The sequence below is a fragment of the Poromitra crassiceps genome (assembly GCF_964638095.1).
Source record: "Poromitra crassiceps genome assembly, chromosome: 28".
In the NCBI taxonomy this organism is placed as follows: domain Eukaryota; kingdom Metazoa; phylum Chordata; class Actinopteri; order Beryciformes; family Melamphaidae; genus Poromitra; species Poromitra crassiceps.
The window spans coordinates 12123182-12139022 of NC_139651.1; the positions used below are offsets into that span (position 1 = coordinate 12123182).

General features: G+C 43.1%; 2 protein-coding genes across 2 annotated transcripts; one reads left to right on the forward strand and one right to left on the reverse strand.

Moving 5' to 3' along the window:
* Window positions 1–1893: 1893 nt before the first annotated feature.
* LOC310799531 (prostaglandin D2 receptor 2) lies at window positions 1894–6772 on the forward strand. Its single transcript, XM_083662127.1, has 3 exons — window positions 1894–2019; window positions 4715–4868; window positions 5441–6772. Exons 2-3 carry the CDS (start codon window positions 4743–4745, stop codon window positions 6404–6406), a joined length of 1092 nt encoding a protein of 363 aa, XP_083518253.1. The 5' UTR covers window positions 1894–2019; window positions 4715–4742; the 3' UTR covers window positions 6407–6772.
* A 3180-nt stretch (window positions 6773–9952) lies between these two features.
* Window positions 9953–15513, reverse strand: cenpq (centromere protein Q). Its single transcript, XM_083662129.1, has 8 exons — window positions 15181–15513; window positions 14621–14690; window positions 14341–14449; window positions 13808–13882; window positions 13053–13182; window positions 12718–12837; window positions 11396–11473; window positions 9953–10295 (listed from the first exon to the last, which is right to left on the reverse strand). The coding sequence occupies exons 1-8, from the start codon at window positions 15310–15312 to the stop codon at window positions 10155–10157; spliced, it is 855 nt and encodes a 284-aa protein (XP_083518255.1). The 5' UTR covers window positions 15313–15513; the 3' UTR covers window positions 9953–10154.
* Window positions 15514–15841: the final 328 nt, after the last annotated feature.

Sequence of the window (15841 nt, forward strand, 5' to 3'; positions counted from 1 at the left end):
TTGAGTCCAGTTCTTTGAAAAAAGCTGATGTAAGGAAGATGGGGAGGTTTTGACACAGATAGAGGAACCTGGGAAGTGAAACCATCTTCAAACAAACTGGCAAACAGCCAGTAGCGAGCACACTCGCCGGTGTTTTAAAAGTTTCGGTGCACGGCACAGGAGAAGGAGAGCCAGCACACAAAAGGACATTTTGTGTGCTGGCTCTCCTTCTCCTACTAAGTGAAACCATCTTAACTGAGTTCATACGGCCAATCATAGACAAGGGCAAGATTTTCCAGTTTTCTATACATTGTTTAAGTCTTAAAACAAAATCACCAAAATTCAACTTAAATATTAGTTTAGGATCTCTGGGTATGGTCAAGCCAAGATAGGTGAGGCGGTCTTTAGCCAGTTTGAATGGGAGATTCTCCAGAAAACCGGGAGTGAAGCTGAAGACATCAGAAAGAGGCATAAAGTCACTCTTTGTCCAGTTAATTGTGTATCCCGACAGCCTACCGAAGGAGGTGATTAATTCTAGGAGAGGGGGGATCGATTGTTCTGAGTTATGTAGGTATAATATTACGTCATCGGCGTACAAACTGATGTGCGTCTCAGTACCTCTGACCTTCAGGCCTGTGATTTCTGGGTGACCACGTATTTTTAAGGCAAGGGGCTCGAGCGCGACGGCGAAGAGGGCCGGCGAGAGAGGGCAACCCTGCTGGAACGAGCGAAGTAATGTAAACCTGGTCGATTTATCTCCATTGGTTATAACTGAACATGACGGACTAGCATATATTAGCTTTACCCAGGATATAAATGAATCGCCAAATCCAAATCTGTGCAGTGACTCGAACATATAAGGCCACTCAACCTGATCGAAAGCCTTCTGTGCGTCAAGTGACAAAATCGCTGCTTACTGTGATCTGCGTATATGGTGTTGAGGAGGCATCTGACATTGAAGAAAGAGAACCTACTCGGAACGAACCCTGTCTGGTCAGGATGTATGATGGATGATAAATGTTTATTTAGCCGGGTAGCCAGCGTTTTAGTGATGACCTTTCTGTCAAAATTCTGGAGTGCTATGGGTCTGTAGCTGGCCGGGTCTACTTCCTCCTTCCCCTTTTTCAAGATGAGGGAGATGATAGCTTCGTATAGTGTTTTAGGCAAGACGTTGTCCCTCTTAGAACTAGATGCCATTCTGAGAAGGAGTGGGGCAAGAGTGTCGCAGAATTTCTTATAAAATTCAGCACCAAATCCACCCGGCCCGGCAGCTTTGCCTGATGGGAATGATTTAATGGCAGAGGTTATTTCTTCCAATGTGAAATCAGAGTCTAAGTCCTTTCTGGCAGCGTCGCCGAGTTTGGGGGTTTCAAGAGGGTCAAAAAAGTAATTCAAGCCAGATTGAGTAGCATCACATTTAGCAGAATAGAGTTCACTGTAAAACTCCCTGAAACGGTTGTTTATCTCTTTCGGGTTGGTCAACAGGGCGCCCCTCTTTGATATGATTTCATTATAGGATATTGATTCCAATTAAGTTCTTTGTGGATTAGAAAATGTTAAAACTATTATTTAGATAAGAATAAAATATATAAATAATAGCGGAGGAAAGCCCTGTGCACTGCAGTGCACAGGGCTTTCCTCCGCTATTATTTATTTTCGAAAATCTGTTTTCTAAATTGGTTGAAAAACAGTGATTCTCTCTCAGTTGAAAGCCACCATGATTTGTAGTGTTGTTGAGCTCACGGGTATTTTATTAATATTTCCAGAAGAAAAGAGTTGTGTTTCATTGGTACCGGACGTAGCGGATAACCACAATAGCCGATGACGAGATAAGTGTCGTTTCTGATGCAGTCATAGATAGTACATGTGTTGCAATCACACGAGAGAGAGAGCGAGAGAGAGGAAGGAGGGAGAGAGAGTGAGAGAGAGGAAGGAGGGAGAGAGAGCGAGAGAAAGGAGGGAGAGATTGTACTTAAAACAGCAGGGAGACACTCCCTCTTTTATTCTCCTACTGTCAGACACAAGAGGAAGGTGGAAGAGGTAAGCAGCAAACTCTTCATTTTAGCAGCTAAACAATGTAAACTCGTCGGTAACATTGACAGGGACCTTAAATCCCATCTCCAAAACTCCTTGCTTAGTGTGGATTTCTGGAAATCAGAACTTTATTAATGAATGATCAGGAAGCCATAATAGCTGCTAGCAGTAACAGTAGTGCAGGTCAATATTGCGACTGTGTAGAAAGGCGTGTTTGCATGCATGGCAGCGTACCCATAATTCCAGGTGTGTAAAGTCAAGTCGGCTCTGCACAAACAGGCTCAGATATGAGTCATGCTGAACCCTGGGGCAGTGGTGGCTGCAGGGAACAGAAGATGAACGACGCCACTCCCTTTCAGATTCTTTAATCATTGCTATGATGACCATGAAAGGTATTTTGTATGCGTGTTGGTTTGGGGCACTTGATATTAAGAGTTTTTTTCCAAATGGATTAAATACACACAAAGATTGTAACTATGCACACATTTCTGAAAACTTGAAGCTCGTGTATCAACATGAATCCAAATTGCCAAACTCGAACACAATTCCCTTCTTCTCGCTCAATCTAAATTACATTTTTTGCAAAACTCTAAAACACAAATTGCATCATTTAGCACACTTTGGTCAACTGGAAAACACTGGCCTTTCTTACGTAACAAAACACAAAACTGCAAGTGTTAATAGTGTCCAAAGAACTCTAAATTAAGTCTTTCTAACTCAGAATGTTATGTTCCACATTTATTATTCCCCATTCCTCATTTGAATCAGATTACTCACTGTGGCTAGTAAAGTCAGTGTTGGGCAAGTTACTTTCAAAATGTAACATACTAAATATTTCTAGTTACTTTCACTTGAAAGTAATAAGTTACTTTACAATATTAATCTGTGTGGAGTAACTCGTTACTTATTACTTGTATTTGCTGCATTGTACTGCACCTTGCTCTGTAGCAGTGTATTCTGTACTTGTCGTTTTCTTCCATATTTTAGTGTTTTATCTGTGAAGCACTTTGGTCGGCTTTGTCGTTGTAAATGTGCTCTATAAATAAAGCTGACTTGACTTGAGACACACACAGCTGATGTCCACATCACACATGGCTGTGCCACCGCATCCTTCCTTGCACTTGGCTTGCACAAAGTAAACCCCTTCCACGAAGGACCTCAGCAACAACCCCCCCCCCTCCCACCCACACACACACACACACAAACTCACTACCTCCTCCTAAACTCAGCTGCCCCCCCCCCCCCCATACAACTGTAACTCATATCTAATTTAATGCCTGTTTAACTGGGACTGTAAATTCATGTAAATTCCCTGCACATTTAATGCCTATTTAACTTAGCCTGTAAATTTCATGTACATTCAATGTAAACTCTTACTTAACTCTGACTGTAAATTCATGTAAATCCACTGCCTATTTAACGCCTATTTAACTCAGTCTGTAAATCTCATGTAAATTCAACGTAAATTCATATTAATTATCCACAGAACACTTCACCACTCATGTACATATTGTATATATTTACTCGATTTGATTGCACTTGCAACTTTGTGATCGTCTTTAGTCATCTTCCTACTTCTTATCTCTGTATATTGATGTGACCGCTACGCTGCACACAGACACTAAGACAAATTCCTCGTATGTAACTTGCCTACTGTGGCAATAAAAGTGATTCTGATTCTGATTTACACCTGGCACTAACATGCGTTTTCTGTGATCAGATTGCAATCAGATAGTGCTTGACCACATTAGCCTGATTTCATTTACACCTGGCATTAACATGCGTTTTGGGTGATCAGATTGCAATCTGATTACCCAAAACGGGTGTCCTCTCAATCTGCATACAGTTGCTGTATGCGGATTGAGAGGACACCTGTGTTCAATGTGGTTACAATGTGTCCCTGACTGACTACCTCCGGAGGTGATTTGGCCGATCAGATTGCAATCCGTCTTCAATGTGTCTTGGCGGTGTTTACACCTGTACTTTCAAGTGGTCAAGCACTATCCGATTGCAATCTGATCACAGAAAACACATGTTAGTGCCAGGTGTAAATGGCCTCACTGGCTCTCTGATCCACACATTTCCCATAATCAACATATTTTGAAACGCTCAATTATTCCAATCATCATAGTCTTTTACAAGTACACTTGTAGTCTGACACTTCCCAAGTTCCCTATTCTAGTTCCTTCCTCTTCACAGCACAGCTGTGACCCTGCATTTACTGAAAGAGAGAGGAGTGATGAGACAGCAGAAGACAAGTGGAAGGATGTGGTGCCACAGCAATGTGTGATGTGGACATCAGCTGTGTGTGTGTGTGTGTGTGTGTGTGTGTGTGTGTGTGTGTGTGTGTTTGGTGCAACCACACACATGCATTCCATGACCACGTGCATGGGGTTTTATTTATTTTGTTTATTTTCCTTTTATTGGTTTTATAGGATGGTTTTTATTTGTTATTTTATGCACTGAATGTGATGTTTGATCACTTCCTTGCAAATTAATTTGTTTGTGAAGCACTTTGTAATGGTTGTTTTGAAAGGTGCTATATAAATAAAGTTATTATTTTTATCTATCTTTGAGTGGCAGCATAAGCTCGTTTTAATTTGTGGCACTTTTTTAAAATCATCGTTTTAGTTGCAAAACAGCCACAACTTTAGTGTAGAACTGGGAGGAGTAATTAAGTGCTCCTGTCTCCACCTTTCAGCCTCTCTCCCAGGTTGGTGCTAAATCCAATGGCTGGTCTAAACGGCACTCAGTCTCCTGTCCTTCCAATAACAACCCACAACAACTCCAGCAGATCTGGCCAGGATGAGGCCATCAGAGGAATCCAAATCGCAGCCACCGTACTAATCTTCCTGGTAAGAGATCTTCAATGACTTTGTCAACTTAAAGGGACAGCTCACCCTAAAATCCAAAATACATATTTTCCCTCTCACCTGCAGTGCTATTTAAATATCCATCTATATCATTTTGGGTTAGTTACCTGAGTTTTGGAGATATCAGCAGTAGAGACGGCCGCCTTGTCTCCCATACAATGGAACTGGATGGCACTCGGCTTGTAGTGTAGGTATGTGGATTATCTTGAGTAACCGGGTCATGATTTCTGGACAGAGACATTGCTGTTGATTTTTTCAAAATGTATTTCTTTGGCATTTTGAGCACCACAAGCCGAGTGCCATCCAGTTCCATTGTATTGGAGAGAAGGCAGAAACTCTGTGGCCAATATATCTCCAAAACTCAGGCAACTAACACAAAACGATATAGATGGATAAATAGCACTACAGGTGAGAGGGAATATACGTATTTTGGATTTTTGGGTGAGCTCTTTACACGTTCTTCGGAGATTTGTATCTTGCATCTTCACAGTGCAACATCTCTCAAATGTAAAGGTTGGTCATATTAACTACATGGTTCCTCTCGGTTCCTGCAGGTGGGTATACCTCTGAATGCGGTGGTGGTCTGGGCTCTGGGCTGGCGGGCCCATCGCCGCCTGGCGCGGCGCGACAGCGGCGGGGGGACGCGTCGCGTGGCCAGCAGCTTCCGGGTGTACGTGGTGCACCTGGCCCTGGCTGACCTGGTGCTAATCGCCCGGACGCCGCTCATGCTGGGCTACCTCGCTCACCACTACAGCTGGCCGTTCGGCCGGCCCTTCTGTCGCCTGATCATCTTCCTGCGGGGCCTGGGCTTGTACGCCGCCGCCTTCCTCCTCTGCGCGGTCGCCCTGGAGCGCTGCCTGTGTCTCCTCAAGCCTCTGTGGGCCGGGATGCGGCGCCCCCGCTGGGCCGTTCCGCTCACCTGCGGCCTCTTATGGGTGCTGGCCACAGCCCTGTCCGCCCCGTACCTCTACACTGCCGATCTGTTGGAATATAAGGGGACATTACAGTGCGTGGAGAGTGCGTCGCCGTACATGGACAGCGCGTCCCCGTACAAGGGGCTGTTTGTCACAGAGACATTAGCGGGATTCATCCTGCCCCTGGTGGTTTTCTTGGGAAGTAACATCGCTGTTTTGATCAAGGTTCGCCAGGCAGTGCCCCCCACACCCACCAGCTCCCCGTCCCCCTCGGACGCTCGCAGGATGGGCAGGCTGTACCAGGTGCTCTTCATCACCATGCTGCTCTTCCTCACCTGCTGGATGCCCTATTTTGTCTGCCGGTTCCTCTATGTAGCGCTTACTGAACCGGCTCAGAGGGCACGGGTGAATCGAGGCATGTACTTTGCTCTGTATATGGTGTACGTCAAGAGCGCCCTGAACCCTGTGCTGTACGTGTTTGCTGCCCGAGGCTTAGGCCGCGCTGTCCGAGCTTCGCTCATCTCCACTATCGAACGGGTTTTCAACGACGACTCCTTCGAGTCTATACGAAGGAAGTCAACGAAGACTGGCAACTCACTGATCTAGCTAGAGATGTTTAATTGTATTAATTTGTCGTCATTGTTTTTTTATATTGCCAAACCATAAAATTCACAAAAGCTATTGCGACTTGAGAAACCTGGAATGACGCAAAGATAAATGATCAAGATGCCTCATTGATGAGCGGTCAACAGGCGGGCCATATGCTAGCTAGCAGCTCAATAGAGAACCAAAGTGGAACGTCACTTCCTGCTTCAGCACTGTACCAGAGAGTTTCATCCGCCATTTATTTTCCCATAGACATTTCGTAAAATGCGTATAAAAATTGTTTTACTTCGTCAAACCAAACGGTTCAGATATATTTCGAAACAGGAGAGACCACATAACATCTCACTCAGACCAAAACATTAAAAAATCGCGATTTAAAGAAAATATTTTTTCTGTGTTTTTTTTTTAAGTTTTGGTCTGAGTGAAATGTTCTATTGTCTCTCCCGATTCTAAATATAGCCAAACCGTTTGGTTTGACGAAGTAAAAATATTTTTATAAGCATTTTACGAAATGTCCATGGGAAAATAAATGGCGGGTGAAAGTCTCTGGTAGTGCTGAAGCAGGAAGTAGGCGGTCACTTTGCCTCTCTATACAAACGGTAAATTACTTATTACTTATTAATGGTAATAATTACTTATTATAGAGTGCATTTTACATACGTAGATTATAGACTAGCCAAAGAGCTTTGACATGACTACCTCACATTCACACATCGCCGGTGTCTGCAGCCATGCACGACGCCAACTGCTCATAGGGAAAGGCGTTCAGTGTCTTGCTCAAGGACACTTCGACACACTGCTGGGAGGAGCCAGCCTCCAAACCGGGAACCTTCGGTTTCCCAAACGACAGCTCTACATCCTGAGCTAACTGCCGCCCCAACAGTGGTGTGCAGAAGGGAGATCCCAATAGAACACAGTTCACCACATCTCAAAGCAGCGACAGACCATGCCAGGTTCCTCTCCCTTAGCTAACAAGAAGACAAAGCTACATTGCATGACTGAAGAGTCTAAATATGCTGCCTGTCCCAACAAAACATGGTTTCTGTTGTGAAATGCTGGTTGGTATGATGATGCCCTGAACATGAATCCATGGCTCGTCTTGCCTGGCATCAACAGGACAGGCAGAAGACAGCCGTCCACCTAAATTATCTGATGCTAGCTAGGTGTATTAAAGTGACCACTGAGCAAATGTTGGTAGTACTCAAGTACATTTACTCAGTTACATGTATTTTATTTTTTAATAAATTGTACTTCTAAGGAGTAGTTTTCCCCCCCTGAATACTTTTTGCGATAAAATGTACTTTTACTTTTACAGTTACATTGGGTCATTAACAGGCTACTCACTAGTCACTATATTACCGTACTCACTACATACGTCAAGCATGGCAGCAGATGAAATACCGTCTCCGTCAACTTCAGAGAATTCCCATCCCTGGCCCAGAATCCAGACCCCGTTTGCTTTTGAAACAAGTTAGATTATGCCCCGCCTACTTTGTCATCCCAAAATGGTGGACATCTCGACTTTCAAGAATTCAACGTTGAATGTGAGAAAAGGCGTTGGTAATTAAGCTACTCGTGATGGCAATGCTAGCTTAGCTAATATTGAGCGAGTCTGTGTGAGCCTACCTATTAATTAAGTTAATGTTACCTAGAACGATGGAGGGTCTTTCTAGCCTGGGTAAACCCAGCCGCCATGTGACCTGCTCTCAGTCACTACCTAGTGACTGAGAACCAGAGGTCTGAGAGCAGGTCACGTGGGGGCTGGGTTTACCCAGGCTAGGGTCTTTCTACTGGGGTTTCCGTAATACAAACCCAGCTAACGTTTGCACCACATGCTCCAAGGCTAAGAAAACGTTGACGACGGACCATCGGATAATGTTGCCGTAAAGTAGTACTGTAGATATATATATATATATATATGTGTGTGTATATATATGGAGTATATAGTACGTATGACCAAATATTATTATAAAGTAACTGTACTTTTACTTGAGTGCCGTTTTTGTTTACTCTACTCACCACTGCCACTGAATGTATGTTTTTAGGCTCTTGCGACGGCAACGTACTGATGAATTGCTAGCTATTAAAACGTACTGGCATTCCTTATGCCACTGTCAATAGCTTTACTGTGTTATGTTGAAACTGAAAGCACAACTGTCCTTTCATTATTGTTAAAAGGAATGAAACATTTAACAGTTTTCAAGTTGACTTGACACCAGACTAGCAGTACCGGAGGCATTTCATGTTTTGTTTGTTTTCTACGCTTGAAAGTTGGTCATGATGTACTTTAAGTTGTTTAGGTAGGAGAATGCTGTAACTCTGCTTCCCTGGGAAACTGCAGGAATGTTTTGTGGACTAAAAAACTTCACCCGACCAGTAAATAATGACTGAATTTTCATTTTTGGGTGAACAGTCCCTTTTAAGGACTGTGCAGTTGAAACTTTGCTTTTTTTTTTATTATGAATAAAAACCTACATAAACTGAATCATTTATGGCATTGTCTTTTTTATCTTCCCTTTTTGATGACCTAGAAGAGCCTCAGAAGCTTACTGACTCACTGACTAGCGCAGCGACCAGGACACACACCCCTAATCCGGCTTCCCACCCGCAGACACAGGCAAAGATGCCTGTATGGATGCCCGACAAAGCCGGAGGTAACACGGGGGCGCGAACCTGCGTCCCTTGTGTTGGTAGGCAGGGAATCTACCGCTACACTACCCAGACGCCCAGAAACAAGCATTATTCACCTGGCCTCCTTTGCACTAGAAAACACTCAAGCGACCCTCAGCCAACTATGAGACAAGCACAATAGAGAGGCAAAGAGAATGTCATTCCCTGCTTCAGCACTGTACCAGAGATTTTCTTCTGCCATTTATTTTCCCATACACATTTCGTAAAATGCTTATAAAAATAGTTGTACTCGGTCAAACCAAACGCTTCCGCTAGATTTAGAATCGGGAGAGACCATAGAACATTTTACTTGGACCAAAACTTAAAAAAAACATCGAACAAACATTTCTTTAAATCGGCAATTCTTTTACGTTTTGGTCTGAGTGAAATGTTATGTGATCTCTGCTGTTTCTAAATATATCTGAACCGTTTGGTTCGAACCAGTAAAACTATTTTTATAAAGCATTTTACAAAAATGTCTATGGGAAAATAAATCTCAGATGAAAATCTCTGGTACAGTGCTGAAGCAGGAAGTGACGTTCCACTTTGGCTCTCTATAGGAGGAGCAGGAAGCACAGGGTACAGACTGTACGTCTTTTGTCAGCTTCCTCTGTCTAGTGAGTTGACGGGCACGTCGGGCAGGTGTCATTTCTGTGGAAATTATTCTTAAGAAATAAACACACAGAAGTGATATCAGCTCACTTCCTCTATATTACACACAGAAATTATATCACTTCCTCTATAATTTGATGCCAAATTAATGAATGCTAGGCAAGGGAGACAAAGGTTTGAAATCCATCTATAAAATGGTTTTATTGCATTATTATTATTTATATCTCAATGATGATTCTGCATAAACATCACAGTATGTGTGCTGATAGGTCTACAACTACATAACGTGTAGCCAATGGAACCAAACAATATTTCCTGTACTTTTCCAAATGATTTGTGCATATAAAAAAAAAAAAAAAAGATCTGGAAATGACCAGATTCATTTCTCTTACTTTTCCCCACACCTGTGTAAGATCCCTGCAGAAGAAAGGGGTTCATTGGAACACACAGGATGAAGTGAGGGTTTTTACAGCGGATCGGCATATCTGTGTGCATGTACCAGCAGCGCCTGGACATCCTGGATGGCTGCCGATTTCTGAAGGACTTCTCCCAGTCGCCGAGCCGTGGTCTCCACGTCGGCGGTTGGTATCATTTTTGTCAGCCGATCCTAAAGTGAAACAAAAACATGGAGGTACTGCTGTGTGGTTTTGAGTGTTTCTTGGCATGGCGAGGTTCTCAAATGGGGGTCCGGAGACCCCCAGGGGTCCATGGCACTTTGCGAAAAGTTTTCATGATTTTTTATTTTTTTTTGCAACGAAAATATTGTATGCTTTAAATCTAAAATGGTTAATGGATTACATTCTAATCTAACAAACCTATCAATTTAAAAGCACGTTACCGTGGAAAGAATTAAGCTCAGCCCAAAATCACAAATCAGAATGAGGGGGTCCCCGATATATTTTCTATCTTGTAAGGAGTCCTTGGCTGAAAAACATTTGAGAACCTCTGCTCTAAAAGGCGTGACTTTTGCAGGATATCAAGATGAACAGAGACTAAATGTTCTGTACATTGTTCCAGGCAACTAGGACGTCAGAGCGTTGAAAGGAAATGTGTAGCAATGGCTACAATAACCAAAATCAGCCCAGACAATCTAGACCCTAAGGAGGAAGATGTCTCTGTGCGTGACAGACTTCTTTCTTCGTTTTCTTAGAAGATTGCAACAACATTGCGCCACAGACACCATGTTACCTTCCTGTTGCCCTGTAGAGGAAGTACCTGCTCAGACACTTTCATCACATCCTATTCACAAAAAAGTGCTGAATAATTACCAATCAGTCTTTAAAAGTGAGAGAAGCTACTGTGCAATAATGATCAGTCCTCATCACTGTAGTGTGCAGGCGTGTCCAAAGTCCGGCCCTGGGGCCAATTGCGGCCCCGCGGACAGATTCTAAGTGGCCCTCGGCTTGTCTCTCAAAATAGACTCTATGTGGCCCTCCACACAGTAGTATTGGTTAATCAAGCAAGTTCAATTTGCATTTTTTCCCTTCACCTAACGATGATCATGACAGCACTATCATACAGATTGTACAAGCACCAGGTAGGAACAGCACATGCAGAACTAATGTTTTCAGATGGTAAACAAATTACAATTGTATGTGATTTTTAATTAAAAAAAAAAAAAATGATACGAGGAGCACCCGGCCCGCATTCAAAAAGGTTTGGACACCTCTGCTGTAGTGTGTGAATGGGCGTGCCACTCCTGCTCACCTGCAACGCTGGTTCATTGTCTTTGCGTGGGGGAACAGGATGTAGTTTGAGGACTCCATGCTCCTGTATCTTTAAGATCTGTGTGAAGAAAGGGAGGGAGTCAGATTCTCTACCATAACATGACATTTATTTGATTTCGACACTTATATCTGATAACCGATGTTTTGTGTACACCAACGTGCACACTAGGAATTAACTGCTTATCTGATGACTGACGTTTTCTGTACACTAGAGTCAATGGGTGTAGCCTGCTCAGCGGTGTGAGCAATAGTACCCACATTTCACCATACTCTCCACTGAACTCAACAAGAGGTGTGTGGACTTGCACTGCGATCAATGGAGCCAAACATGCTGATTTAAGCGTGGAGAGAGAGGCACCATCTCCCGGCCATTTCTGGGTCAGCTCACTTCTGATTGCTATGTTAACGAAACAGAATATTTAATCTAGTAAAATCTCAACGATCATTTTAGAAATTGTGAGTGAACATTTTATTAATGGGGGTTTCATCATGATACGATATTATATACATGGCGGCTGTAGCTCAGGAGGTAGAGCGGGTCGTCCACTAATCGCTTTGGATGAAAGAGGTCGGTGGTTCGATTCCCGGCTCCTCCAGTCTGCATGTCGAAGTGTCCTTGGGCAAGACACTGAAGCCCAAATTGCTCCCGTTGGCGTGCCAGCACCCTGCGTGGCAACCTGCCGCCATCGGTGTGTGAATGGGTGAATGTACCTACTGGCTGTAAAGCGCTTTGGATAAAAGCGCTATATAAATGCAGGCCATTTACCATATATACATTCTTTGGAATTTAGAATTTACGATACGATATTTGCTGATATCACCCAAAGTATGACACGATACGATTTTGCTTCAAATTAGGGCTCTGCGATCAATATGAGACGATATACACAATCGGCTACAAAATGTAATACCTCGTCAAATGGTGATTAAGACTTTACAATAGTTTTTAAGGGCCTTAATTTCCCCTAAATTGATTGATCAACTTTTAATACTGTTCAAGACCCGGTGGATACCTTGCAGACAGACAGATCGATCGATAGACACAAAAAAACTTTAATTGACGATTTTTTTGACATTTGTTGTCTGCGCAGCCCCACCACACAACAACTTTTAGCTATGTTTAATTCAAGGAAAATGACGCTGCTGTGTGGAAGTGAACCGAGAGCTTTCCCCCGTGACGGGCGTGGCCTATTTCCTGCAGTGTCTCTATGGATCGATCCAGACATGAACAGGTCTCACAGCCCACATACATATTGTGCCGTTTTGTTTGGTGCTTGTGTGCCGACTTGTGGGTGGGTTTACCTCTTCAGCCCTCTCCTCTTCTTCCTCCACGCTTCCTCTGAGTGTGCTGCATTTGTGGTCTAAAGAGGCGCTCTGCTCTTCCATGCCCTCTAGAGTACGGACCACAGAATGCACACTCTCCTGGAAACACAACAGAACATCTTGCAAACACAAGCACAGATACAAAAATTACGACGTTTTCTGAATAAAAATATTAGAATGCCGTCACTCATTTCTAACACCATCAACGTTGTGGACTCACTCCGTTGTACACTTAAAATTCCAATGAGCAATTTTGCCACATTAACTTATAAGCCTAGCAGGGCCACCTTCATCAACTCCTCCCTACCACTCACCTCCAGTGATTGCAGAGTCTTTTTTCCAACCGCTGACTTCTTGGTCTCCTCCTGTTGGTGGCGAGATGAATGTTGCATGTTTCTTTGTTTCTGATTGGGAACTTTGAGCTCTGCGCATTGAGCAAGGAACCTGAAATTATTGGTGGGGGGGGGGGGGAAGTCACATCAACGCATCAGTATGCTGACAAAGAAAATGCCACAACGGCATTCTGTGAAATATGATTGGTCACAAAAAAACACGCTAGACACACCTATTTGGGCTTTAATGTACCGTCATATATCACTGAATTGTCATATGCTACCGACATGCTATAATCGATAGAATATGTTTAGTGTTTTGACGATTGTGCATGAACCAAACATAAGTGATTGCATTTCCCCCCTGATTAGAATGTGTACTATCTTCCTTTGGAGAAGAGCCAAAAATAGTCTATGGGTGTTGGATCAAAAAAATCCCCAATTAAGTTGAACAAGAAGGATCTGCACACCGAGTAGCTCCAGTTTGAAAGATTTGATTTGCTGCGTGGCGTTTCGAGCAAAGCTCTCACTCAGACGCGGGGCTCAAAATGTCACGCAGCAACGCAGCAAATAAAATCCTTTAAAACGGGAGCTACTTGGTGTGCGGATCCTTCTTGTTCAACTTTATTAAAATTAAAATAAACAACCATCCACTCTCCATGTGTTGGTAAATACCTAGCTATGACAGCAAGGTTCATACACCTTAAAATCTTCTGTTAATTTCACTTTTCACTCACCTGTTTTTCACTATGTTCAGATGTTTCTGAATGTCCTCCTTCTCTTTCCGTCTCAAGTTAAGAGTAAGAGTTGATCTGTGGGAAAAAAATGTGTCTTATCCATAAGGTAAAGGTAAAGTCCCAACGATTGTCACACACCTGAGTGTGCGAAATTTGTTCTCCGCATTTGGCCCATCCCCTGGGGGAGCGGCAGCGTGCGCCGCACTCGGGAATCATGATCTAACCCCCCAATTCCAACCCTTTGATGCTGAGTGCCAAGCAGGGAGGCAAATAGGTCCCATTTTTATAGTCTTTCGTATGACTCGGCCGGGGATCGAACTCACAACCTCCCAGTCTCAGGGCGGACACTCAGACCACAAGGCCACTGAGCTGGCATAAGTAAACTGTTTACTTATGGATAAGCCATATTTTGTGTGTAAAACAGCTCGTCTGTGTAAGACAAAAAAGACCCTTACAGATGGTAAAAGGGGGGTTTAGCTGTGAATTGCCATTGCAATAGAGAGGTTAACTGCAGGCCACATGAGGACACTCACAGTACTGACAGGTCCAGTGTATTCTCCAGGGCTATGATGGAGGACCTGGGCATCGGCGTCCAATTCTCTTGACCTCTGACCTTTTTAGGGACTGATGATGTCTCTTTAGCTGCTCGGGATACAGAGATCAGTAATAACAACAAGATGAGATCGGGAATGACAATGTGGTTTTGTATACAGGGACAGTGTGGCCTTCAATAGCCTACAGTCCAAACTAGAGGTTATAACTCCATTATCTTTATCTGATTTTTTTGTTCCTGTTTGAGATGGAGGTTCTCACCTTTCCTCTTCTGCGGTGGCTTACGTTGAATGCTCTTACTGGTAACCTTACTGGCACTGGGCTCCGGTTCCTAAAATAATAATCAGTGTAGACGAGAAAGTGTTTTGTTTCTGTTAGACAATTGCTATAGAGTAGCCTACTGCAGGAATGAGTCCGGAAGACCTGGATACATACACTTATGTGTAAAAGTCAACTGGATTTTTGTACGGGATTTCGGTTAAATGCATTAAATAAGGTCTGTGGTTAACAAAAGTTTATGAAACAGCAAAGCTTGTGTTCAGCAAGATCAGCTTCACAAATGAGGACAACGTGATTCAGAAAACGCTTCAAAAATCATAAAAGTGGTCCTCATTTGTGAAGATCCTCTAGCTGAACACAAACTTCAGTTTCACTAACTTTTGTTAACCAGACCTATTTCAGACATGTAACCGAGATTCCCATACAAAAACCCCATTGACTTTTATACCAAAGAACCAGGAAGTGCGGGGACTTCTGGGTAAGCCTACAAAAATGGCATCCCTGCGGTACTACAAAAGCAGCAAATAAATAAATACCGTTACCTGAGACTCTGCTGTTTGTTTCCGCGTAGTCTTGGGGTTTTTTGTCTTCTCGATGTTTTTTTGTTTGTCTGTTTTTTTCTTGCTTTTAGGCGCTTTTGATGGGTCCCGACTAGACCCTCGTACAGGCTTCATAACGGCTACAACTAGCAACTGGCTAAAAGTAGCTAAGGTAACGTTACTAGCTTTAGCGAACTACACCTAACATCTATCTAACGCCACGTGTAAATGTTGGGCTTTGTTGTCTTCACAACCACCTACCACAGCTTTTCAAACCCAGAAAACTCGCATAAAATGGGGAAAACTACACAAGTATTATTGACTGAGAGCCGCCTGTTTTTGTTTACCTACTGTGAAACGTCATTTAGGTTTCGCGCTTGAGCAAGTCAGCTGAGCTGCTTTCGGGTGCATTACCGCCACCCACTGATCTGGAGTGTGAAGTACTAAAGATCTCTCTCCAAACAAAACAAAAAAATAATTACTATCAAACAAATAAACACAAGACATATTTAAGATTAAGAATGAACCAAATAACAAATTATTTTTAATTAATTTTAGATATATTAATTAATCTTGTTGATACTCCAGTTTAGGAGTATCCAACACTTATTCACCCTTTTATTATTACTAGGCTACTGATATTTTCCTCTCCAAACTTTCTGAG

Excerpts from the sequence above, each read along its gene's own strand:
- LOC310799531 (XM_083662127.1), top strand. The coding sequence starts at position 4,743 with ATGGCTGGTCTAAACGGCACTCAGTCTCCTGTCCTTCCAATAACAACC. Across the intron at positions 4,869-5,440 it reads CCACCGTACTAATCTTCCTG|GTGGGTATACCTCTGAATGC; the intron begins GTAAGAGATCTT and ends CGGTTCCTGCAG.
- cenpq (XM_083662129.1), bottom strand. The coding sequence starts at position 15,312 with ATGAAGCCTGTACGAGGGTCTAGTCGGGACCCATCAAAAGCGCCTAAA. Across the intron at positions 13,883-14,340 it reads ACACTGGACCTGTCAGTACT|ATCAACTCTTACTCTTAACT; the intron begins GTGAGTGTCCTC and ends TTTTTCCCACAG. Across the intron at positions 13,183-13,807 it reads CTGAACATAGTGAAAAACAG|GTTCCTTGCTCAATGCGCAG; the intron begins GTGAGTGAAAAG and ends CAATAATTTCAG.